At 34.8% G+C, this 27154-nt stretch overlaps 1 protein-coding gene across 1 annotated transcript; it reads left to right on the plus strand.

The window, feature by feature from the left end:
- Positions 1–3211: 3211 nt before the first annotated feature.
- Positions 3212–5102, plus strand: LOC120157921 (WD repeat-containing protein 3-like). The gene is made up of 5 exons (XM_039168894.1): positions 3212–3217; positions 3308–3409; positions 3507–4655; positions 4854–4976; positions 5094–5102. The coding sequence occupies exons 1-5, from the start codon at positions 3212–3214 to the stop codon at positions 5100–5102; spliced, it is 1389 nt and encodes a 462-aa protein (XP_039024825.1).
- Positions 5103–27154: the final 22052 nt, after the last annotated feature.

The following is a 27154-nucleotide window of genomic DNA, read 5'->3' on the forward strand; positions in this document are numbered from 1 at the left end:
AATTTTTTGAGTCGATATTTACTCACTCCTAGTTAATAAAATGTCAAACTATAGCAAATATGGTTGTCAACTGTTGGTTCTGTCAAGAATGATGTCAAAAACTGAGGAGTATAACTTGGAAAAGCGATTCTAGCGAAAGATGGTTCTACTGAGAGTAAGGTGTCTCCGAGAACTTCTAGAGACTCTTCTTAGAGAGAAAAGTCTTCCAAAGATTTTTGTTAACGAAAATTTGATACTTTCCAGAGGATCTTCTCTAGACGTATAATAAACTTATTTAATCTATCCTTATCTTTTTCGATAGATAGGTTTGATTCGTGTGAACGATATTGATTTATCTTTCAAAAAACACTAAACTTACTCTATCAACTTACTTTCCAATAAACATCTTGACACAATCCTGATTGGTAGAGTAAAGCTCCACTTCTTCTGCCTAAACATCAGACAAATTTATGAAAGTTTCTTTCCGTAAACTATAACCAAAGCAAAGAAATAAGTCAAACAACTGTGGCAATTCAAATGATGCATAGACTATACAATATTTAGTACAACCCGTTGAAGCCATCAATAGAGCTCATTCAAGCCACCAAGCTTCATCTTGCCCAATCTAATAGGAAAAACTTCATCAACCTAACCTTATTACCAACCACATGACTATTGTGATAATGTTTTCCAGCGATATCAGATTGCTTAAATTTACTAGTTAAAACCGATGATAAGCTCCGTCAAACAAAATTGAGATAGTACTAGGATTGTTGTTTGAGATCGATTTGTTAGAGCTTCTTGCTCCATATCCGTCAGGTGACCAGTGACGAAAAAGATGAACAACAATGGAGGTGTGCTACTATATAAGCTCAAGATAGGGTTTGTGAAGAAAACATATTAAAAAAGGGGTAAATTGATATTTTATCCCTAAACTACTTTGGGTTGAGAAAAAGACCTATGCTTAATATTTTATCTAAAGTTCAGGGGTTAAAATAAAAATTAAATCTTTTTACTAACGTATCACATCTTCAAACTAACGGCAACTTACATCTCAGTGACCAAATCTTAATAAAACGATAACGTAAGTGACCAAAACTTATGTATTTTAAATTTAGTTGAGTAAGAGTATACAAATAGTAAACAAAAGTGATCAACCATTTAATTTACCTTTAATTATAATACAATTAATTTCGTACATCATTAATTTTATTATTTTCACTTTTTTCATGTATTTTAAATATGTTTCATTCATGACATTCAATTTTAAATATGTTTCATTCATGATATTCAATAATGTCATTGCATAGCGTATTTGATTTAAATTAAAAATATTATTTTATTAGAATAATAACGAGATCGTCTCCTAAATAATTGAAGTGAAATATTCGTTAATTGTTTTTGAAACAAAAGGACATTTTTTAAAACCATGTAAATTATATAATTTAATTCTGAAATGAAGCTAATTTTGTTTATTTCCAAATAAAATGCAATCTTTTTTATATTAACTTGCATGAATAAGGTTCGCAATTTAAATTTGGTTTGAACTTGTAATTACACTACTAAAACAACATAATCGACTCTCGAATCTATTTATTTTTATTCTCTAGTTTTTAAATGTGGACTTGATAAAATTATCTTTAGAAACAAGATTTTCAAGAATCTTTCTTTTCAAAAATAATTTTATAAGTATTCCACCACATCTAACTCCAAAGAGTGACGATTTAGTTTTATTTTAAAAATTGAGTTTTTTTTAAAAAATTCGAATATACATATTTTCAAACAAAAATCATCGAATTTAAAGACTATTTTGGAAAAACATATTGGGTTCGGTTTAAGCCCAAAATTAAATAAGTTATTTTTATCGAGCTTTAAATTAACACATTTATTAATCAAAGTCCATAGCTACTATTTGGGGCATGTGGAAAAGCAGGAATGAAAGGATTTTTTAAAGTTATGAACGTTGATCAATTTAAAATTATAAATTCTGCAAAACAGTTTGCAAGGGATTTAGAGAGGTCCTGTCAAACTCGTATAGCAGAGTGGTTAATGATCCTTGTTGGATTAAATGGAAAAAACCTCATGAGGGAAGTTGGATTCTTAATACTGATAGGGTGTATAAATTGAATTCAGGCCTAGCTACGACAAGTGGTTTAATCCGAGACAGTAATGGTGATTAGAAAGTGGGTTTCATGTTGAGACTAGGGAGGGTTACTAGTTCGATCGCGGATATTTAGGGGGCTCGACAGGGTCTCATTTTGGCTAAAAGTCTTGGTTTACGGAATTTGATCCTAGAGATGGATGCTAAATGGATTGTAGACTTCTTCAATGGAGATAGGATGGATGATTGATCTGGTCAATGACTGTTTAGAAATGATAAAGGAAGGATATATCTGGATAGAGGGGAATAAATGTGCTGATAAGCTGGCGAATCTTGCGCTTACTCAAGGAGAAATTTTTTTCATTTTGTGGTCACCTCCAAATGAAATGCATGAGTTATTAGGAGCCGACAAGAACGAAGGGAGCGAGTTGCGATTTTAGACTCTTGTTTTCTCAAGTGTATCAAAAAAAAAAAATCAAAGTCCATAGAAAACACACAAAAGTTGAAGGACAGAAACCTTTGCTTAAACCCTTGAAACTGTTACCAAACTGCCAGAGCAAAAGGAACAACAGCAGCGGCGGCGGGGACAATGGTGAAATCCTATCTAAGGTACGAGCCGGCGGCTTCCTTCGGTGTAATTGTATCTGTTGAATCGAATATCACATACGACAGCTCAGGCAAGCACCTTCTAGCTCCGGCTCTCGAGAAGGTCGGTGTTTGGCACGTCCGTCAAGTCGTCTGCACCAAAACTGTCTCCTTCTGTTTCCTCTCGCGGCTCCTCTCTCTTCGTAAACTGTGTCGTCTCCTCCCCTTCTTCACTGGTAATTTTTTTTTTCATTCTCTTTCCTTTATCATTAATTGTAATGGATGCTCCGTTTTATTTTGTAGCTTTGATTGAAGCAATACCTGAAAGTTTCGTTTAGATATAATATATATTCTTTTCTGAATAATAAACTTGCCGGATGTTGTTTTCCCATTGATAAATTAGGAACTTTTAAAAAATTGTGAACTGTAATAGTAACAACCAAATGGAGTCTTAAAGTGCTTCATGCATTCTTAGCGATTTTCATAAAAATTAGTATGAGCGAATGAAAATAAGGTTTAAATTGCAGGTGGCAAGTGGTTATGCTGATGGTAGTATAAGGATTTGGGATGGTGATAAAGGGAAGTTGTGAGACTACATTGAATGGACATAAAGGGGCTGTGACAGCTTGAAGGTACAATAAGGTTGGATCTTTACTTGCTTCGGGAAGTAAAGACAATGATATTATATTGTGGGATGTTGTTGGTGAGACGGGTCTTTTTCGCCTTCGTGGGCATCGTGATCAGGTTTGTCATTTGTAAATCTTTTTATTAAAGTTAAGAACTTATCGTGGTATTTGTTAACTGTATATGTTTTAATTTCTTTGCATTTTGCAACTTGCAGATCACGGACCTTGTTTTCCTTGATTCTGATAAAAAACTTGTTACTTCTTCCAAGGATAAATTTTTGCGAGTGTGGGATCTTGAAACTCAGCATTGTATGCAAATAGTTAGCGGCCATCATAGTGAAATTTGGTCTATTGATGTTGACCCGGATGAAAGATACTTGGTCACTGGTTCAGCAGATCTTGAACTCAGATTATTTTACAATGAAAAGCATGAGTTGATGAGTGGAGAGTCTATGGTGAATGTAACTGCGGCTAAAACTGGGAATGACCGTGAGTTATCTACTCAAAATAAGTGGGAAGTTCTGAAGCCCTTTGGTGAAATTACGCGACAAAGTAAGGATAGGGTTGCGACTGTGAGGTTTAGCAAGTCGGGAAATCTGCATGCTTGTCAGGTGGCAGGAAAAACTGTTGAACTATTCCTTGTACTCGACGAAGTTCAATCCAAGTGCGAAGCAAAACAAAGAATTAAAAACAGGAAGAAAGAGAAGAAGTCTGCAAAAATGGAAGTTGAAGAAACTGAAAATGTGGAAGCAAATCATGATACTGAAGGAGCTGGGAATACATTGGTTGTTAAAGTTCCTGATGTTTTTAAGCTTCTTCCAACTATTCTAGTCAGCAAAAAGATATGTTCCATCTCTTTTTGTCCGGTCACTCCAGAGAGTTCACTAGCTAGTTTAGCATTGTCTTTGAATAATAACTTGCTGGAGTTTTATTCAATTAAAAGTGATGGAAGTGAAAAAACACTTTCTATTAATCTTGAGAGAACACTTTCTATTGAGCTTGAAGGACACCGTTCCGATGTTAGAAGTGTCACACTTAGTTCAGACAATAGTTTTTTGATGTCAACCAGTCACAATGCTGTGAAGATTTGGAATCCAAGTACTGATTCTTGCCTTAAAACAATTGATTCTGGCTATGGACTCTGTGGTCTAATTGTACCCCATAACAAATATGGAATTGTTGGCACTAAAGATGGGGAAATTGAAATTATTGACATTGATAATGGTACTTGCAGTGAAGTTGTTGGAGCTCATGGTGGCTCTGTACGGTCAATTGCTACCATTCCAAATGGAAATGGCTTTGTTACTGGCAGTGCAGACCATGATGTAAAGTTCTGGGAATACATCAACCAAAAACCTGGTCAAGTGTGTTCCTCATACCTTCATCACCTACTTCAACATTTTTCAGCATTTAACTCCATTTATTCATATATTTTCCCTAACTCTCATCTTGTTTAGCTTTGCCTTGATACAATGGAATGTATAACACATCCTTTATTACAAATCTAGTCATCATGCTGAGTTAACATATGAGTGATGCTAGGTTGGTCTTTTGATTTTCAGGATTCCAAAAGCCTTACTATATTAAATGTGAGGACTATGAAAATGAATGATGATGTTTTAGTGGTTGCCTTTAGCCCAGATGCTAAATATGTTGCTGTTGCATTGTTCGATTGCACTGTAAAGGTAAGGAATGATCAACTTATTCTTCTCTCTTTTGAATTTACTTTGTCCACTGTTGGTTGGTTTGATGAATTTATTTTGTTGTGGTTTGATGAATTTATTTTGTTATTGTTTTCCTAGAATTTGTAAATGGAAGTGTCGTAACCGGTTTTCGTCCGGGCACGAAATATTAAATTTGGCGGAGAAATTGACGTGAATTAATAATTTTGAAAATAATTTGGGAGTCGCCATCGGCCTTTTGGGTTATGAAGGTCGAATACCTAAAAATTATTTTTTTAAAGAGTTTTAAGAAAACATCAATAAAAAAATGAACTGATCTGCATTTATAACCAAAGATTCGTTCTTTTTAATAATAAAAAGGGATTCGTGGTCGGTTACGTTTAGGGAAGGATTAGCACCCCTACAACGCCCAAAATTGGTACTTTTTAATTATAAATTGTCTCTATTATTAAAAATTTTAAAAATTCAAAATATATTTAATTTATAATCCTATTATTTCAAAATTATAAAAATATTTAAAAATATCGGAAAAGAACTTCTAGGTGCCTTAAGACAACTCTTTTCTTTGATATTTAAATTAAATAATATTTTTTTAAAAAATTTTTTTATTTTAAAATACCAGAATAGGACATCCAGTTGTATTAAGACTGTCCTTTTCTTTGATATTAAAAAATAAATTTTAAAATAATTTATTAAAAAAAATAAATTATTATTTATTATATATATATTTATGAATACATAATAATAAGAATATTTAAAATATAAACAAGTAAAATTAAAACAATAAAAATACAACCAGAACGATATATTTAAAAGCAGTAAAATAAATGAAAATATTTAAAATAAATAACTAAATTATAATAAAAGTAAAATTAAGAACCTAATTCATAATTAATCAAAATTATAGGGATTAAACATGCTATTTTATTTTATTTATTTAGTGACTAAAATAAAATTATCTAAAATTCAGATTTTAGAATAAAATAAATTAAAAATATAAACTAGAGATTAAAATATTAATTATTAAAATTAATGGATTAATATGTAATTTATCCTAAATATATTATTTTAAAAGGACTAAAATGAATAAAATTAAAATTCGAAGACTGAATTAAAATTATTATAAATTCAGTTTAGTGACCAAAATATAAAATTTACAAGTTGGGAGGACTACAGACGGGATTTAACTATTTTTTAATTACGCGAATAGCCCTTCCCAAAACGGCGTCGTTCGGGAAGGGCTATTTAAGCCTAAAATCAGCTGGCCCGAAGGGCCAGTTTTCATTTCTCATTTCCTTCTCTCTCTCTCTAAACCGAGAGAGTTTAAAACTCTCTCGCCTCTCTCTAGCTTCCCTCATCGGAGGGAAGTCGGTCACCGGTCGGTCACCGTGTGCCGCCGTGAATATCGCCGCCGGCCACCGCATCCGGTGGCCGGAGAAAATTATTTTTATACCAGTAGATAGATCGGACCGTCCTAAGGACGGTTCCGGTGTTATTTCCTCCTAAAAATCTCCCAATCGGAGCGAATCTACAAAAGTACCTTCGGTGTTTCGAAGGTTCCGGTGAGATCCGGTGGTCGGGGCTTCTTCGGTAAGTCTCTTCTTCCTTTTTCTTTATTTTCTGGTTCTTTGCTGCTGAGATCGTTGGTAATAGTTTGTATCTTCTCTGTTTTTTTTCTTTCTCTCCGATTCTATCTCTGTATTTTTTTTTGTCTCGTTCTATTTCTCTCTCCTTTTTTTTTTCGCAGATGGGTGGTGGCTTTTATAGCCACCACCGGTGTTCGTCTCAGACCGGTCCGAAGAGGGGGCCTCGGTGAGTCACCGGACTACCAGTGGTGACTCACCCCGTAGCCTTGCATGGACGGCTGGCGTTGATCTTCTGGAAGCATCATTCGGGACGTGGCAGCGGCGGAGGCGGTGAGGGCTTCTGGAAGCAGCAGCGGCGGCGCTGGGACGTGTCCCTAGGGTATAGATACCCTAGGGTTTTCTCTGGCAAATGGTGGACCGTTGGATCAAACCAGATCCAACGGTTGAGATTGAAGATGGCGGCTGGCTAGATACAAACCCTAAATGGTTTTAGGGTTACATATTTGGGCTTTTGGGTTGGGCCGGATTTGGCCCGTTTGTAATAATAATTAATAATAATATTAGTAATAAATAATAATATTAGTAATTATAATAATAATAATAATAATAATAATAATAATAATAATAATAATAATAATAATATTTAAATGAAAAAATGAGTATCTTCAGCTGCCCCTCTTTGCTTTTTTCTTGTGTTAACAAGAATAGAGCAAAGACGAAAAGATAATAAGTTTTTCATTTGACTTAACTTGGATCATAATGGAGATATTGAATAAATTCTTCTATCTCTCCAGATAAGTTCTTCTTATTATGAACTTTCTGCTGGGGATGATGATGACATCCTTTCTGTGATAGAATCATTCAAAAGGTTGAATAAGCTTTTGATGAGTTCTTCTCATTATGAACTTCTTCCTCCTTCTTCAGATGACGAGTTCTTCTCATTATGAACTCTTCTTGACACTGTTGATTCATCAAATGATGAATTCAAACAAAAGGTTGAACAAATTCTTCTCATTATGAATTTCTTCTTCCTTCTTCAGATGAGTTATTCTCATTATGAACCTTCTCTGGCAATGATAATCCATCAAGTGATGAATTCAAACAAAAGGTTGAACAAATTCTTCTCATTATGAATTTCTTCTTCCTTCTTCAGATGAGTTCTTCTCATTATGAACCTTCTCTGGCAATGATAATCCATCTCTTGATGAATTCAGGTAAAAGGTTGAACAAATTCTTCTTATTATGAACTTCTTCTTCCTTCTTCATATGAGTTCTTCTCATTATGAACTTTCTCTGGCAAAGCTGATCCATCAAGTGATGAATTCAAACAAAAGGTTGAACAAATTCTTCTCATTATGAATTTCTTCTTCCTTCTTCAGATGAGTTCTTCTCATTATAAACTTTCTCTGGAAAAGCTAATCCATCAAGTGATGGATTTGAGCAAAAGGTTGAACAAATTCTTCTCATTATGAATTTCTTCTTCCTTCTTCAGATGAGTTCTTCTCATTATGAACCTTCTCTGGCAAAAATGATCCATCAAATGAATTTGAAATCTTTGCTAAAATCTTTGAAATTTCTGTTAACAATTCAACAAGAATAAAAATGAATGAAAATGCATCTATTTTTGCAAATGCCTAAATATGATGCATGAATATTAAGTTGTTTGATTTCAGACTGGTGAATTGAGTATTTCTTTAATTATAAAAACCCAATATATCTGTCTTCTTCAAATCAAAGAATCTATCATCTTTGACAAATGTAGATGTAGATATAATGTCACAAAACCTCTTGAGAATAAAACTCAATAGTATAAACTTTTGAAAAGCTTGCATTCAGGCAACATGTTGATTCTGATAACAACTCATCTGATTATGAAGTGACCTTTCAAGATGATTTCACAGATATCGATAGTTCTTCTAATACCGAAAAATCTTGAATTCTGATTCTGATGAGTAGAATAAACTGTTATACTTGACAAAAATGTGATTCTCATAGGCTGAAACTTCAATAGCTTTCTTCCGGTAAAAGATGAGAAGCCATTATGTGATGATCCCAGTTACAAGAAAAGGCGAAACTTGTGCTATGATTTTTGGGAAAGGAATAATCAAAAGAAGCTTGAAAAGAAACTTCTTAATTAAGACGATCATGCAGTTCATCTTTTAATTCTAATGATTGGTTCTGTAATTCTTACCAAACCAGATCAGATAACTCAAAGAACACTTCCAGAAGATGCTATGAGCACATTCATCTTCCAAATTTAATGATTGGTTTCGCTAAACCAGATCAGATAACTCAAAGAACACTTCCAGAAGATGCTATGAACATATTCTTCTTCCAAATTCAATGATTGTTCTGTCCAACCAGATCAGATAACTCAAAGAACACTTCCAGAAGATGCTATGAGCACATTCATCTTCCAAATTTAATGATTGTTCTGTCCAACCAGATCAGATAACTCAAAGAACACTTCCAGAAGATGCTATTAACACATTCTTCTTCCAAATTCAATGATTGTTCTGTCCAACCAGATCAGATAACTCAAAGAACACTTCCAGAAGATGCCATTAACACATTCTTCTTCCAAATTCAATGATTGTTCTGTCCAACCAGATCAGATAACTCAAAGAACACTTCCAGAAGATGCTATTAACACATTCATTTGTTCTATTTAATGTTTTGACTGGGATATCACAGTACTTATTCGATGTAGAGCCAGAATTTGTAGATTCTAAGTATTTCCATGCTACTACACTGAAAAGGGCTATATTCATAATTCTGCCAATTAAGAACAAATTTTTTTCTTATTCTGCTTCCTCCATGTGCTGATGCTTTTCCATTGACAAAGAAGTGATGGCCTTCCTTCGAGTGTCCAGAAGTATGTTCTTGATGATTGCAGAAAATGGAATCTAGTATGGGTTGGAAGGAATAAAGTTACTCCACTTGAACCTGATGAGATGGAAATGCTTCTAGGTTTCCTTAAAAACCATACACAAGGATCTGTATAGAGACATGTTTCCCAGTGATATCAATGTCTTGTTTCTTTTTGCTGGAATCAGTGCTGCAAAGGTTGTCTTCTACTGTCTTAGTATATTTTTGGAAACAGATGTGCAAGAACTGAATGGTGATCGGTTGGAGCAATTGATGAGTGGATTTGGCGAAACTTGTTATCGGTAGCACCACTTGTAACAATCTTGATGTTCATGGCTTTAAGCTAGTGATGATTTGCCTACTTTGTATTCCATGTATTTAAAAGTATTAACATAAAGTGATATTCAGAAATCTTTAAATTATTTCAAAATTATGTTAATTCAATAGAAAAGAATAAATTGAATTTCCAAAAATAAATTGAATCTCAAATAAATTGAACTTGAAATAGATATAATTGTATTCAAAGTTATGACAAGCATTCAAATGTCTCAACAAATTATAAGCATAAGTATTTCTAAATTAATCAAGTTGACACAACTTAGAGAAATGATGTAAGCTTTTGTATGGAAGATCTCAAACGTTGTCAAAATGCTTGTAGATGTGAAGTTTCTTCAAAACTGTCAAAATCTTTAGAGAGTTCAATTGTCAGATGCCTAATATCAACTTGCATTTGAGCCGCCTTTTCAGGTTTTCAACTCAAATCCTTCCTTTGGTTACAAGATGCCCTTTGCGGGTTTTCACCTTGACCCTTCTCTTTTTTTTTCCTTTTCTATTTTTTCTCTTTTTTTTTCTTTTTCTTTCTTTTCTTCAAGCATAATATTTCTTGACAGAATCTGAGTTTATTGGATTTTTCAGAATTTTTCCATCCATTTCTGCCAAGATCAATGCTCCTCCGGAAAAGGCCTTTTTTACAACGTATGGCCCTTCCCAATTAGGCATCCATTTCCCACGGAAATCTTTATGTATAGGCAAGATCTTTTTTAGTACTAGATTACCCTCTTGGAATTCTCTTGGATGTACTTTTTTGTCATGAGACTTCATCATTCGTTTTTGATACATCTGTCCATGGCAAATAGCTTTCAATCTTTTCTCCTCAATAAGGTTCAATTGATCAAATCTAGCTTGGATCCATTCAGATTCATCCAATTTTATTTCTCTTAATATTCGAAGCGATGGAATCTCAACTTCAATTGGTAATACTTCTTCCATCCATAGACTAAAGAAAAAGGCGTTGCCCCAGTAGATGTCCGAACGGTAGTTCGGTATGCATATAAAGCAAAAGATAACTTCTCGTGCCAATCTTTGTAAGTTTCAGTAGTCTTTGTAATGATTCTCTTGATGTTCTTATTTGCTGCTTCCACTGCCCCATTCATCTTTGGACGATATGCCACTGAATTTGCATGTTTGATCTTAAACTGTGCACAAAGTTCGGTCATCATTTTGTTGTTCAGGTTCAAAGCATTGTCTGTAATGATCCTTTCTGGTAGGCCATATCGGCAAATTATCTCTTTCTTTATGAATTTGCAGACTGTGGACCTCTTAATATTAGTATATGAAGCAGCTTCAACCCATTTGGTAAAATAATCAATTGCCACAAGGATGAAACAATGTCCATTCGATGCTTTTGGTGTGATTGCCCCAATGACATCTATTCCCCACATAGAAAACGGCCAGGGTGCTGTCATTATATGTAAAGGAGATGGGGGTACATGAATCTTGTCTGCATATATCTGGCATTTATGACATTTCCTAGCATAATCAATGCAATCTGTGTACATGGTAGCCCAATAGTATCCATATCTCATTATTTTTCTGGCCATGGAAAGACCATTTGCATGTGTTCCACATATTCCACCGTGTACTTCTTTAATGACATTTCGAGCTTCGCTGGTATTTAAACATCTCAATAGCATTTGATCATTGCTTCTTCTATACATAATCTCTCCATCAAGAAAATATCCAGCAGCCATTCTTCTCAAGGTTCTTTTATCAATTTCTGATGCATTTGGTGGATAACTTTGACTTTTGATGTATTGCAGAATATCATGATACCATGGTTTACCATCTACCTCTTCTTCCACACTATAACAATGTGCGGGAATTTCATAAACTTGCATTTTGATTGGCATCATATCAACTTTCTTAGTTGCCTGAAACATAGCAGCTAATGTAGCCAAAGCATCTGCCATTTGATTTTCTTCTCGAGGGAGATAATTGAAGGTAACTTTCTCAAATTCTTTCACTAATTCGAGTGTAAAATTTCGGTATTCCAACAATTTGGGATCTTTTGTTTCCCATTCTCCTCGCAATTGATACACCACTAACGATGAATCTCCATATATCTTGAGAAATTTGATTTTTCTTTCTATAGCTGCTTTCAACCCCATGACACAAGCTTCATATTCTGCCATGTTATTGGTGCAAAAGAACTCCAGTCTACTTGTAAAGGGATAATAAACATTTTCTGGAGAAATTAACACTGCCCCGATTCCTCGTCCCAAAGCATTAGATGCTCCGTCAAAATAAAGCTTCCAAGTTGCAAATTCATCATTTGTTCTGACTTCTTCATTCATGGATATGCACAACAAATCTTCATCGGGAAAATTGAAGTTCAAAGGCTGATAATCATTTGATACACGACTGGCCAAAAAATCAGCTATGACACTTCCTTTTATCGCTTTTTGGTTGACATATACAATATCAAACTCAGATAATAACATCTGCCATCTAGCCATTCTGCCTGTCAAAGCTGGTGATTCCATTAAGAATTTCAAAGGATCAAGTTTTGATATCAACCAAGTAGTATGGTATAACATATATTGTCTGAGTCTTCGAGTAGTCCACACCAAAGCACAACATAATTTTTGTATTGGTGGATATCGAACTTCACAATCAGTAAATTTCTTGCTCAGATAATAAATAGCTTTTTCTTTCCTTCCTGATTCATCATGCTGTCCTAATACACATCCCATCGAATTTTCGAAGACCGTCAAGTAGAGAATTAATGGTCTATCAGGCATTGGTGATACTAAAATGGGGGCATTGGATAAATATTTCTTAATAATATCCAAAGTTTCTTGACATTCTTCATTCCAGACTTCAGGATTATTCTTTCGAAGTAATTTGAACACTGGATCACATTTGTCAGTTAATTGAGAAATGAACCGAGATATATAATTTAATCTCCCCAAAAAGCCTCGAACTTCCTTTTTTGTATTGGGTGGTGGAAGATCTTGAATTGCTTTTACTTTATCTGGATCAATCTCGATTCCTTTTTTACTGACTACAAATCCCAAAAGTTTCCCAGAAGTTACCCCAAAAGTGCATTTAGCAGGGTTAAACTTTAATTGATACTTCCTCAATCTCTGGAAAAGCTTCCTCAGATTTTGAATATGTTCTTCTTTCGTTCTGGATTTGGCAATCATGTCATCTACATATACTTCAATCTCTTTGTGCATCATGTCATGAAACAAAGTTACCATGGCTCTTTGATATGTTGCCCCTGCATTTTTCAATCCAAATGGCATCACTTTATAACAGAATGTGCCCCACATGGTTATAAATGTTGTTTTCTCCATTTCTTCAGGATTCATTTTTATCTGATTATATCCTGAAAAGCCATCCATAAATGAAAAACATGCGTGTCCTGCAGTATTGTCCACCAATGTGTCTATGTGGGGTAATGGAAAACTATCTTTCGGACTAGCTTTGTTAAGATCTCTGTAATCCACACACATTCGAACTTTCCCATTTTTCTTTGGTACGGGAACAATGTTGGCTACCCATTCTGGGTATTTAGATGCTTGTAGGAAACCTGCATTGATCTGTTTCATTACTTCTTCCTTGATTTGCAACAACATTTCTGGCCTCATTCTTCTGAGCTTTTGTTGGACTGGTTTATATTCTGGATTGATTGGAAGCTTGTGTATCACTATATCTGTGCTTAAACCAGGCATATCTTGATAGGACCATGCAAAGATATCTTTGAACTCTTGAAGGAGTTTTATCAATTCTTGTTTTATCTGGACTGTCAAAGTGGTACCAATTTTCACCTCTTTTATTTCTTCATCTGTTCCCAAATTCACAGTCTCAACCTCTTCCTTGTGGGGTAGAATTTGTTTATCTTCTTTTTCTACCAATCTTAATAGTTCAGTAGGAACATCACATTCAGTTCATTCTCACAATCATTGATTTCTTCCAGACATATAGGCTGCTCTAAATTTATCACTGGATTAAATCTAGGAATAAACATGCTATTAACACTGTGACACCTGCAAATTTAAATCGGATATATTTACGAAAGAATATAGTATATTTATGAAAATAAATAAATGTAAAAATGTAAGAAAATGTAAAGAATAATTGCCATCTGAAAATTTTAAAGAAAATTTCTTATATTTAACATAATTTCCTTTACAAGATAACACAAAGTTTTCATATTTTTGAGCTAAACATAAAGATTAGTTCTGAATATTACTCTGCATTAATATTAAAAATTATAGGAAGATCTTCAGTGGTCCAATTGGTGAGTGTTTCTCCAGGAAGACATGGACGAATCCTATCCAAGTATTTGCCAGTTTTGTTGTCATTCATGATCATGTTGATAAATAATCCATTCATAGCTTCTTCAACTATGTCTTGATCTTTCGTCAACTTTTCTTCTTTAAAGGCTTCAACAAGCTGCTGTTCCACATTAATTGTTCCCCCTGATCTGAATGTGGTATTCAACTGTGGGAAAGACATGTGTTTCCAAAGGATTTCTCCCCCTTTCAATTTTGTCTTTCTGTCTTCACATCTTCTTTTCATCTCTTTATTCTTTTGCTGAAAATTAGGCTTAAACCCTAGCCCAAAACGGTATTTTTTCATCTTTATACTGATAGGAACTGAAATCCCTTGAAGATTCTTTCCTAGACCTCTCCCAGCTTTAGCTCCAATGCCCAAAGTTTGTTGTACCGTCATCTTGGTGCAATCAGACAATCTGGGATATGGAATTTTGCTTCCTTCTGCAATAAAAGTTGCATTTACAAATTCAAGAGCTCGAAAAGAGCATTCAAAAGCCTCATCATTGGTGTCGATATATGGAACATCGCTTGTTACAGACGCAATGATTTCTTCTTCAGCACTGACGCATATTAGTTGTCCATCAACAACAAATTTCAATTTCTGATGTAATGAAGAAGGAACGGCTCCTGCTGAATGAATCCATGGCCTCCCTAATAGACAATTATATGTGGGGTGGATGTCCATCACCACAAAGTCAATATTATACACGACTGGACCAATTAACAACGGTATTTCCATTTTCCCAAGCACTTCTTTTTGAGTACCATCAAATGCTCGTACCACATTCTGATAACTCTTCATGTGTGATTGATCCAGAGGCATTCTTTGAAGTGTAACTAGAGGCATCAAGTTGAGAGCAGACCCATTGTCAATCAATACTCCTGGCAACACATGACCATGACAATGTGTCGTGATGTTCAAAGCTTTTACTGACCCCATTCCGCCTTCCGGTATTTCATCATCTGTGAACGTTATGTAATTGTCAGCGGCTATATGTCCCACAATTCTGTCAAGTTTATTGAGGGATATATCTTGGGGGATAAATGTTTGATTGAGGATTTTCATCAAAGCATTTCTATGTGCTTCTGAATTCATCAATAGATCAAGAATAGAAATTCTCGCTTGTTGTTTGTGTAGTTGTTCAACCACACTATACTCACTATGTTTCAAAAATTTCAAAAATTCTTGAGCTTGTTTTTCTGTCACAGGCTCATTAAATGCTGGAAGGGATTCATCCTCAAATACCTTCTGAGGTATTGCCATGGCTTTTCCTTTTGCTTTCGCTTGTTCTGAAGCATTGGATGTTTCGGGAGAGTAACATCTCCCACTTCTTGTAAAGAAACCGACCTCACTCACTGCTTCAGACGTCGATGTAGTACTCAGACTTTGTATTTTCTCTTCTGTTTTTTCTAAAGAAACAGGTCCTCCTACCATTGAAACATTGGTAGTATAATTCCAAGGTACCCTGCGGGTATCTTTGTATGGAAATGGTAGAGGAGTAGTGATAACTACTTTCGGCTTTATTGGTGCAGGAATCGCCGTAGATGATTTCACATTAATGATCATAGGATCATTTATTCTTTGATTTGGTTTAGAATCCTCTGATGAGCAAACATCATCTTCTTTTTTTCCGGGTTCTTCTTCAAAGAATTCTATTTCTCTGTTGTTCATCAATTTTTGCACCAAATCCCTAAACTCATGACATAGTTGAATTTTATGCCCTTTCTCCTGATGATATTCACAATAATTCTTGCCTTCATTCTGCTTTGGCTTGAATTGTTGTGGAATTATACCGGCTAAAGAGAGTTGTTGGAATACCCAAACAAACGGAGATTTAATTTCAGAAATGTCAGTCTTTGCTTTCTTTCTGTTCTCTTCCTGAATTGCATTCACATTTTTATCTCCATGATTTGGCAATGGATGATTTGATGCAGATGGTGTATTGAATTCCAACTTCCCAGTGTTGATCAAATTTTGAACCACCCTTTTGAATGCTAGACAGTTTTCAATGGAATGACCCGTAATTCCTTCATGGTAAACACAGTGTGCCTTTGTATCATACCAAGGAGGGAATGGTGGTTGCATGGGAACCAAGGGATAAGGCCGTATAACATCTGCTTTTAACAGCGAATCATAGATATCTGCATACGGTACTGGTAAAGGTGTAAAATACAACCTTTCATTTTCCTTTCGAGATCCTCTGGATTCTGTTCGATTATTGTTTGTTTCCTCTTTCTTAACCCGTGGCTGGGTTATTGTAACACTTTTCGATGAATCCTTGCTGTAAGAATTTGCATTGTTGACTTCATTCTCCTTTTTCCGGTACGTAGGTCTTTTGGAACTAGACCCATCATTTGATTCAATCTTGCCACTTTTCAAGACATTTTCAATTAATTCTCCTGAAATGACCAAATCTGCAAAATTTCTGGTTGCATTCCCCATTAGATGGTTTAAATAAGGAGCCTTCAATGTATGGACAAACATTACTGTGGCCTCTTTTTCTGACAAAGGTGGTTGAACTTGGGCTGCCGTGTCACGCCATCTCTGGGCATACTGTCTGAATGTTTCATTATTCTTTTTCTCCAAGTTTTGGAGAGTCCATCTATCAGGGACCATGTCTGTCACATGGCGGTACTGCTCTAAAAATGCTTTAGCCAGATCTTTCCAGGATCTAATGTTGGCTTTGGTCAATTGAGTATACCATTTTAAAGCCGGTCCTGTCAAGCTATCCTGAAAGCAGTGAATTAACAATTTCTCATCTTTCACATACCCTGCCATTCTGCGACAAAACATTGTAATGTGGGATGAAGGGCATGTAGTACCGTTATATTTATCAAATTCGGGAGCTTTGAACTTGATAGGGAGGATTAGGTCTGGAACCAAACTCAACTCACTAGCATCAAATCCATAGAATGATTCAGTTATTTCCACGGATTTCATTCGTTCTTCTAAGCTCTTGATCTGTCTGGTCAGTTCTTCATTTACTTTTTGTTTCTCATTCATCTCATTTAAATCTGGGATCAAATGATCAGTATTAAGATCCCCTATTTTCACATCTGATATAAGCGGATTTTTGCTTGAGGATGCAGGATCCACTTGTTGATCTTCATGTGGTTTGACTTCTTGTAATGCAGATGTACGAGCATTGATTTGTATAGGGGTAGTACCAGAATGATAAATTGGTTCTGGTGTAAAACCTAGAGGATATATGGGTTCTTGGTCAAAAGATACAGGATTTTCATGCATTTTTCCACTGATAGCCTGCCTTTTAAACATGTCATCTATCTTCTTCATCATATTGTCTTGTGAATTTGCAATACTGGCTTCAATTTTTTCCAGCTTCATTCTCATTTCTTCTTGTTCTTTATGATGTTGTTCCTCAATACGCTGTATTTTATCCTCCATAATTCTCTTAGTAGCTTGTCTAGTACCGTAGTGATGTAGTATTTCTCTTTTGGCCAGAGTAACTTCGGTTGAAAAAATCTTTTAATATTATTTTTTTCAAATTTTAATTAATGAATTTTAACTTAATAAATAAAATAATTCATAGCGAAAATTATGAAATGAATGATGAATGTATGCAAAATGAATGTATGTAAAAACATTGATCCCAAAAAGTTAACTGTCATAGAACAACTTTCATCGGCATACAAAAGTTTCTTTATAATATTTCATAACTACAGATAGGGCATAGCTTTCCTATTAAGCTCTATAATTTCTTTCATTAACCATGACACCTTCTTTCCGCACTTAGAAACTGGATCAACTTGATGCTCAATTATTTCGGCTTCAACAGCTAGTTCCCCAACATATCTGGCAACCTCGCTCATTTGAACCATGGCCTCGAACACCATATTGCTTCTTTCCTCACTTCTTTCGACATAAAACTCAGTTGATTTTTGCCATTGTTTATTCGTTCCTTCAAGAGTCTGCTCTAACTCAGTGATTCTGACTTGACAATTGTGCAGAATTTTTTCAAGATCTCTAATGCGTCTTCGCAGTGAAGCATTTTCCTCATTACTTTCTTTGAGATCATTAGGTCCTAGACGAACCTTTTCTTGAAACAATGATTCTTCAAGTTGCAAAATGTAAGCATTAAACTCTGAGTTTTTGTTTTTAGACTGATCCAGATCTTCTTCAAGTTTTGTTCGTGCTTCTTGTGTTCTTTGATTAAGCTTCTGGATTTGAACATCCTTGTTTCTGCATCTTTGCATCCAATTTCTAGCCATTTCCTGCTCTAACTCAAGTCTGGTGTTGAAATTTTTTCTTTCTAGCTCCCATTTTTCTTTTTCAATATTGGATTCTTCCATCTTTTGACCTCTGACTTCGAGTTCAGCAATCAACTGGTTCATTTCAGATTCAAATCCCTTGAACATGCTATTTTTCTCGCCTTCAAATTTAATAAAGATGTCATTCTTCATCTCTTCTAAATCTTTGGCTCGATCCCTTTCTCTTTGCATTTCATTCATGATCTCGCGGTGTTCAGCCTTGTGTTTTATAATTCGCTCTCTTCTGTCAACCTCGAAATCTTCCATTTTTTGCTTTCCTTTTTCCAGGCTTTTGAGTAGACGGCTATTCTTTCCTTTCAGATCTTCAACTCGTCCTTTCTCAATGTTCAATTCTCTGGTCATCTGTACCGTCGATTGGCTGGGTCCTGATGTTTTTCGGGATTTATATAACTCTCGGTAATTTTTCTGTAAGGATATGTACTCATCCTCGCCTTTTTCTTTATCTTTTCTCAACATTGCACATTGTGATGAATGAAAGTCAATGTCAACCCCTAACATAGCTTTATCTTGTCTCATTTGCTCTAATTCTTTCGACCAGCCTTCTCTTTCTGCTTCAAACTCAGCTTTCAGGATTTCAATCTCTGATGGAACCACCTTAATACGATTTTCCATAGAGATATCCTCATTTTGATCTGGTAGAGGAATATTTTCGTTTTTTCTGACAGATCTCCATTCTTCATAATCAGGAGTTAACATTTCTTTTGCTGCTTTAGCTCGGATACAAAAAGTTGTTTTCCAAGCTGTAACGGCTTCCATGATGTTTCTTTTATAATTTTTGCTGTGGAATGCGAACTCAGATAACTGTAATCCAGTAGTGACAGGTACAAATTGACGACCTTCATACTGTCTTATAACCAGAAGTGGTGCATATCCAATTCCTCCCCATAATCCGAGCAGCATTATCCAGTTGTAATCTCCACATCTGTAAAAGAACTCCCTTTGGATTTGCCACGGGGCGCGTCAAACAACGTCATTGCTTTGCAGATTTCGAAAGGCATTAATCCACATATCTTTCTTAATTTCTTTCGGCCATTCCTGCTCTAGAAATTCTTTTAATGGTGAGTAATCCGTATTAAAGCATCGGTATGAAACCTTTTCTGTCCTCCAGAAATGACTACGGATCCAAACATATAACAACTGGGTACACCCTGAGAGTCGTCCACCTCCTAGCTTTCTGCAAGCATTTAACGATCTGAAGGTCTCTGCTAGGATTGCAGAAACAGGATTAATCTTCTTCGGTAGCTGTTCAAACAAGTCTACCACTGCAGCTTCAATATATCCCAACACTTTTGGGAAGATGACCATACCATATATACCCAGAGCAAATAGATCGAATCGTACTTTAATATCTGGATGGCTCTGAATAAGTTCTCTGATGTTGGTCCAAGCAATGCCTTCGCTTTCGCCTTTTTGTTTTGTTCGGGATGCTACCCATTCTTCTCGTACCCCAGCAATCTTTGCTAATTTAACTCGAAAGGGTTGAGTTTTAATTGACTTTGAATATATTCGATTCTCCAAAGCACCTTCAAGATGTAACAAAGTTGCATATTCTTCAATAGTAGGGACCAAGTCTTCCTTATTGAAAGTGAAGCAATTGTACCCTGGATTCCAGAATTGAACTAGGGCTCGGAGTAATTCATCATCAACTTCAACATAGAGCAAATATGGGATGTCTCCGTAGATCTGATAAAACTGCAATTTTTTGTTTGAATCCCAACTTTCCCAAATGCTTCGCAAATCTTGCATATCATTTCTTTTTAGTGAAACTGGAGCATAACTGGCTAAGTCAGATACATAATCATCCTGCAAACTGTCTCCTTCTTGTCTTTGTAAATCCTCAGCCCACTGTCTTACTTCTGAGTTTAGAATTACTTGACTTGAACACTTTTTATCCATATATGAAGGCTTTCCAATGAGACAATTAACACAAGGATCAATGTCTTTTATCCTGTATGATGCAATGCAAACATAAAAATAAAGAACACACAAAAAGAAAATAAATTAGTTTACATAATAAAGAAATTTAATAATAACATTTACATAAATATTCTTTATTTAAACAACATTTAAATAATTTAAATAAACATGTAATTTAATCAAGAAAGTCAGAATTCATTTCTCCTGTGTGTACACCTACTTTGGACAAAATTTCGGCATGACTTCTGATCGGAAGAGTTTCTAAGGTTTTTTATATGCAAGGTTTCAGATTTAAGAGTAAAGGTACCCGAATTGTCCTTGTTAGTGCCCCTTTGGGTTACTAACCCTCAATCCTAGTCCATTACAGAATAAAGTGGATCGAGTTCAATTCGAGGGGATACATTTCTCTATGCCTGACACGGAGAATAAATTCTCACGAAAACATAGAGCATATGAACCCCGAAAGTTACTTGCTAGGTCTGACACGGAGAATAAATTCTCACGAAGACGTCGCTTTCACTCCCACTTAAAAGGGACAACTCAATTATAGAGCTTTATGTTATGCAATGCAAGTGTTGTGTGTGAGGAGAAATGTTCAAACCTCTGACAAAATAAATAATAAAATAAAATACTTGCAAATAAAACATATAAATATTATAAAAATAATAAATAAATAAAAAATTTGAAAAGAAAGAATTAAAAATTAAATATATGAATTTTTAATTTTTAATTAATAGAGACAATTTATAATTGATTTTTAAAAGTTTGACCAGTCCCCAGCGGAGTCGCCAAGCTGTCGTAACCGGTTTTCGTCCGGGCACGAAATATTAAATTTGGCGGAGAAATTGACGTGAATTAATAATTTTGAAAATAATTTGGGAGTCGCCATCGGCCTTTTGGGTTATGTAGGTCGAATACCTAAAAATTATTTTTTTAAAGAGTTTTAAGAAAACATCAATAAAAAAATGAACTGATCTGCATTTATAACCAAAGATTCGTTCTTTTTAATAATAAAAAGGGATTCGTGGTCGGTTACATTTAGGGAAGGATTAGCACCCCTACAACGCCCAAAATTGGTACTTTTTAATTATAAATTGTCTCTATTATTAAAAATTTTAAAAATTCAAAATATATTTAATTTATAATCCTATTATTTCAAAATTATAAAAATATTTAAAAATATCGGAAAAGAACTTCTAGGTGCCTTAAGACAGCTCTTTTCTTTGATATTTAAATTAAATAATATTTTTTTTAAAATTTTTTTTATTTTAAAATACCAGAATAGGACATCCAGTTGTATTAAGACTGTCCTTTTCTTTGATATTAAAAAATAAATTTTAAAATAATTTATTAAAAAAAATAAATTATTATTTATTATATATATATTTATGAATACATAATAATAAGAATATTTAAAAATATAAACAAGTAAAATTAAAACAATAAAAATACAACTAGAACGATATATTTAAAAGCAGTAAAATAAATGAAAATATTTAAAATAAATAACTAAATTATAATAAAAGTAAAATTAAGAACCTAATTCATAATTAATCAAAATTATAGGGATTAAACATGCTATTTTATTTTATTTATTTAGTGACTAAAATAAAATTATCTAAAATTCAGATTTTAGAATAAAATAAATTAAAAATATAAACTAGAGATTAAAATATTAATTATTAAAATTAATGGATTAAATATGTAATTTATCCTAAATATATTATTTTAATAAAAAGGACTAAAATGAATAAAATTAAAATTCGAAGACTGAATTAAAATTATTATAAATTCAGTTTAGTGACCAAAATATAAAATTTACAAGTTGGGAGGACTACAGACGGGATTTAACTATTTTTTAATTACGCGAATAGCCCTTCCCAAAACGGCGTCGTTCGGGAAGGGCTATTTAAGCCTAAAATCAGCTGGCCCGAAGGGCCAGTTTTCATTTCTCATTTCCTTCTCTCTCTCTAAACCGAGAGAGTTTAAAACTCTCTCGCCTCTCTCTAGCTTCCCTCATCGGAGGGAAGCCGGTCACCGGTCGGTCACCGTGTGCCGCCGTGAATATCGCCGCCGGCCACCGCATCCGGTGGCCGGAGAAAATTATTTTTATACCAGTAGATAGATCGGACCGTCCTAAGGACGGTTCCGGTGTTATTTCCTCCTAAAAAGCTCCCAATCGGAGCGAATCTACAAAAGTACCTTCGGTGTTTCGAAGGTTCCGGTGAGATCCGGTGGTCGGGGCTTCTTCGGTAAGTCTCTTCTTCCTTTTTCTTTATTTTCTGGTTCTTTGCTGCTGAGATCGTTGGTAATAGTTTGTATCTTCTCTGTTTTTTTTCTTTCTCTCCGATTCTATCTCTGTATTTTTTTTTGTCTCGTTCTATTTCTCTCTCCTTTTTTTTTTCGCAGATGGGTGGTGGCTTTTATAGCCACCACCGGTGTTCGTCTCAGACCGGTCCGAAGAGGGGGCCTCGGTGAGTCACCGGACTACCAGTGGTGACTCACCCCGTAGCCTTGCATGGACGGCTGGCGTTGATCTTCTGGAAGCATCATTCGGGACGTGGCAGCGGCGGAGGCGGTGAGGGCTTCTGGAAGCAGCAGCGGCGGCGCTGGGACGTGTCCCTAGGGTATAGATACCCTAGGGTTTTCTCTGGCAAATGGTGGACCGTTGGATCAAACCAGATCCAACGGTTGAGATTGAAGATGGCGGCTGGCTAGATACAAACCCTAAATGGTTTTAGGGTTACATATTTGGGCTTTTGGGTTGGGCCAGATTTGGCCCGTTTGTAATAATAATTAATAATAATATTAGTAATAAATAATAATATTAGTAATAATAATAATAATAATAATAATAATAATAATAATAATAATAATATTTAAATGAAAAAATGAGTATCTTCAGGAAGCATCATGCAGTTTCCTGCTCAACTTGTAAAACATGAAGTTGATTTATATAGTTGTCCTTTCCTACCATCTCTATAACACCCCAATTTAAGGGCTAAATTTAAGAAATTATAAAGTGGTGAATTTAATTAGAATTTTGGAAGGAAATTGAGGATTAAATTATAAAATTTCAAAGTTGGCAGACCGTTTTAAGAAGTACATGAAATTCAGTGCCTAAACCTATAATTTAACCATTTTTTTATATGTTGAATTATAAATCTCTTCCCAGTGCGCAGGCCGCATATTTTTTCCAGTTTTCTCTTCTTCAACAACCTTCCTTTCAACTCCGATTTACTCGCCATCCAACCTCCGATCGACGAACCGAAACCACCATCGTGTTCGTTGTCGACCGAGGAACAAAACTCCTCAAACCTTTCGTCGTGAATCGTTGCCGTTCGTCGTTAATTTTACTCAGAAGTATCGTCGGTAATAACTCGATTTCAGTTGGTTTTTCGTCGATTCACGACGATCCGGTCATCCGTTTACGACACCTCCCGCACCATCGTGTTTCTTGCATCGTTCCGAGTTCACCGGTGCTCTCCGTTTCTCTGTCGTCACCGGCGCTTGGAGGGATGAGACCGTTAAAGTTTTCGACGTTTCGGAATTGAGCTCTCCGCTGTTCAAAATTGTGAACCGAGCTTTGTAAATGTCTCAAAATCGCTTAAAATAATTTTTAGGAATTTTTTCGGGAATTTTCCGACATCGGGTTACTGTTCACGCACCGCACGCGCCACCCCCAAGAGTGGGCATCGTCTGGGTGACAATTTAGTAATTAATTTATGTCTGGGTGCTATTTGTGTAAAATTCGGGTGTTAGATTGGTAAATATTTGCAGAATGTGGCTAATTTGGTAATTAATTTCTGTTAGGGTGATATTTGTGTAAAATGGTCGACTGTTAACCGTTGACCGACGTTGACCACAGTTGACCAGAACTTTGACTGGCTTTGACCGGGCATTAAACGACCTTTGACTTTGACCGAATATACCTATCCTGTCGTTTTTCGACGTTCCAAATCCGATTCTGCAATTCGTTTTTCGAAATTCGAACCCGAAGGCCTCGAAATATTGAAAGATGATTTCAAGATCGAGGGCATTCAAATGCAATTTAATGGTCGATCAGTATGACACAGAAATTGAGGTAATACTTTACTACCTCTTTATGCTTTATGAAATATGTTGATATTAGTAAATGCATGAATAAGATAATATTGGTCACTTTTGTAGAGTTGATTAATTTCTACACTCGATCTGAATACGATAAAAAGATTCAATAATTGATTATGGTTCAGATGACTTTTATAAGAAATTGAGGGATTGATGGAATTAAATTACAAGTTATGTGCTTAGTGATAAAGAAATCATCTGTAATTTATAATTTATTTCATCAAAGGTTAAATGTTAAAGGTACTTGGATGAGAAATTACGAAAATACCCTTATATTATAAAAAGACAATATTTGAATATGAAAGTTGAATAAGAGGTTTTTATAGACATATTGATCTGATAAAAATATTGATGAGCATAAGAAATGTTAGTTTTACTTGAAAATTATGGATAATCGGTTTTTAATCCTATGAGGGTTTGTGAAGGATACTAGAAGTCTGTTATGGGAATCATTTCAAGATCAGAGAGTGTTCAAGAAAGCAATTAAACATAGGATCCCTAAATTATATTATTTTCGTTAAGAGTTAATATCGAAATTATATGGTTAAGAAATTACGGAAATGCCCTTTAGAGGTAAAATAGTCTGAGTTGACTCTGAATGAGAAAGAACTTTGAAGATTTGTACTTAACTTGATTAAGTACGAAATTGATTGTTAAGATTTTGACTTAGTGCAGAAAAATTCTTGATATTCCGTTGGTAAAAATCTAAGAAGGCACTTGACCTGAAAATATTCAAGTTATGAGTAAATACCTGAAAAACAATTTATCGGAGAGTGCTCTTTTATCAGAATTGTTCGAAGGGACTGAAATAGATTATAAATTAGAATTAAATAATAAGATAGGATTGAAGGAAATGATTGAAATACATCGGATCTGTAGAATGACCAGAATACCCCTATAATAGAAATAACCCAAGAATACCACCAAGCTCAGAAATGATTGGATATCCTCGAGCTCTAAAATGAATGGAATAAATCTGAACTCCAAAATTACCAAAATACCCTTATAGCCTATACTAAGTAAATGTCTTGGATTAATTAAGGAATCCAAATAATAATAAGTGTGGGACTACCTTTAAAAGTTATGGAACACAACTTAAGTGAGCCAATCAACCTTAATGATATGTCAGTATCTGAACGGCATAAATATTACTTGAATGCGTGTTGGTCTACTCAAGTTTGGCTCGATGATAATTTGGAAGTATTCAGTTCAGCTCAACTCTAGATCGCATTCAACACTAAGAATTGGATATTTGTTCGACAAATCAACCACGAAGACCGAATTGAACTGAACGAAAGTACAATATATATCCGAAATTCAAAAACGTCTGAAATACTCTGGAAAACCCCAAAATAATTGAAATGGACTTGACTGCTAAATAAACTAAGTAACCTCAATGACTGAGGATTAAGTAAGTGAATTGGATAAGTCTGGAAATTTTGATGAGTTTATAAGATGTATTGTCCTTATGGAAGATGAACCACAAATCAAACACGTCAGTATTTCATGATACAGTGGAAGCGTGAACATGGAAAAAAATCATTGAAAGATTTATTCAGCGATGATTCCGAAGATTATATATGGACTAGAATTTGTGGTATTAAAGTGTAAATACCCTGTAAGGACAATGAATTGATCAGTCGATAAGCATTAGTTCTGGGAGTTATTCATCTGGAGTTGTTCGATAATCTAATCAATCGACAAAGATTGTAAAGGATTTGGAATACCCTTATGATTCGTTAAGCTTCTGAAAAATGTCTGAATAAGATATGATCCTGATAAATCACATTCTGAATAACAGATGATTTCGTCAGTTAATGAACTCTTCCTATGGTGATTCGAAATTCCAACGTTCTATCGGCATACTGAAGATCCATGTTTATCTACCTTATAAGATTATCCGGTCCCTCTAAATAATCTACATAAACTCTGGTGTATTGCCTACTCACATGAATATTTTATCTAATTTTTGATTTGACTTCTGATCTGATACTTGGCATGGATTCTGATCCGATATCTGACATGGATTCTAATCTGATACTTGACTTGGATTTTGATCTGATACTTGACCTGGATTTTGATATGATACTTGACCTGATTTATGTTTTTTTGATATATCCGTTTACGGACGGACATATTTTACTTGGGGGTAATGTTGGAGGAAGTATACCTGAAGGCTCTTCGGCTGTGTGCTCAGGGCCTTACTTACCGGCTCCTCGGCTGTGTGCTCAGGGCCTACTGGACTTGACGGTGGGTGTATAGTTCTGGGGAACCTACACATTTTGGACTTGACGGATGGGGGTATATATATATATATGTTTTAAAAAGATCTGAAAAGTTACATGATTTTTGGGAACACACTAGATAACTTATTCTGATCTCCTGAACCCAGACATCCGAAATATTTCCATCTGAACTGAATATTATCTGTTACTACCTGAAATATCAATGGGACCTCAGCTCAGCCAAAGAAAACTGTAGATATCTGAACCAATAAGGAAATATATGTTTATCTGTATCTGCACGTTCTTCAGCATCATCTGGTAGTTTTGTATTACTAAGCTTTTCGAAGCTCACTCTATTACTCACCATTTCAGGTTAAAAGATTGTACCAGTACATCTATTAAAATCAGTAAGGGAGTTCTTCCGGCGTTGCTTGCAGAGTATGGTACATGTGATTAGGGGGACATGTAATTGTATTTTGTTATAATATTTGATTCTGAAAATTTGTTTTACTTTTGTATAGTGATAAATTATTTTATAAGTGACATGTTTTAATAAAAGTTTT

Source organism: Hibiscus syriacus, unplaced genomic scaffold (assembly GCF_006381635.1).
Source record: "Hibiscus syriacus cultivar Baekdansim isolate YM2019G1 unplaced genomic scaffold, ASM638163v2 tig00111278_pilon, whole genome shotgun sequence".
Lineage (NCBI taxonomy): Eukaryota > Viridiplantae > Streptophyta > Magnoliopsida > Malvales > Malvaceae > Hibiscus > Hibiscus syriacus.

Coding starts and splice junctions, on each gene's coding strand:
- LOC120157921 (XM_039168894.1), top strand. Junction 3,410..3,506: donor TTCGTGGGCATCGTGATCAG/GTTTGTCATTTG, acceptor TGCAACTTGCAG/ATCACGGACCTTGTTTTCCT. Junction 4,656..4,853: donor TCAACCAAAAACCTGGTCAA/GTGTGTTCCTCA, acceptor TTTGATTTTCAG/GATTCCAAAAGCCTTACTAT.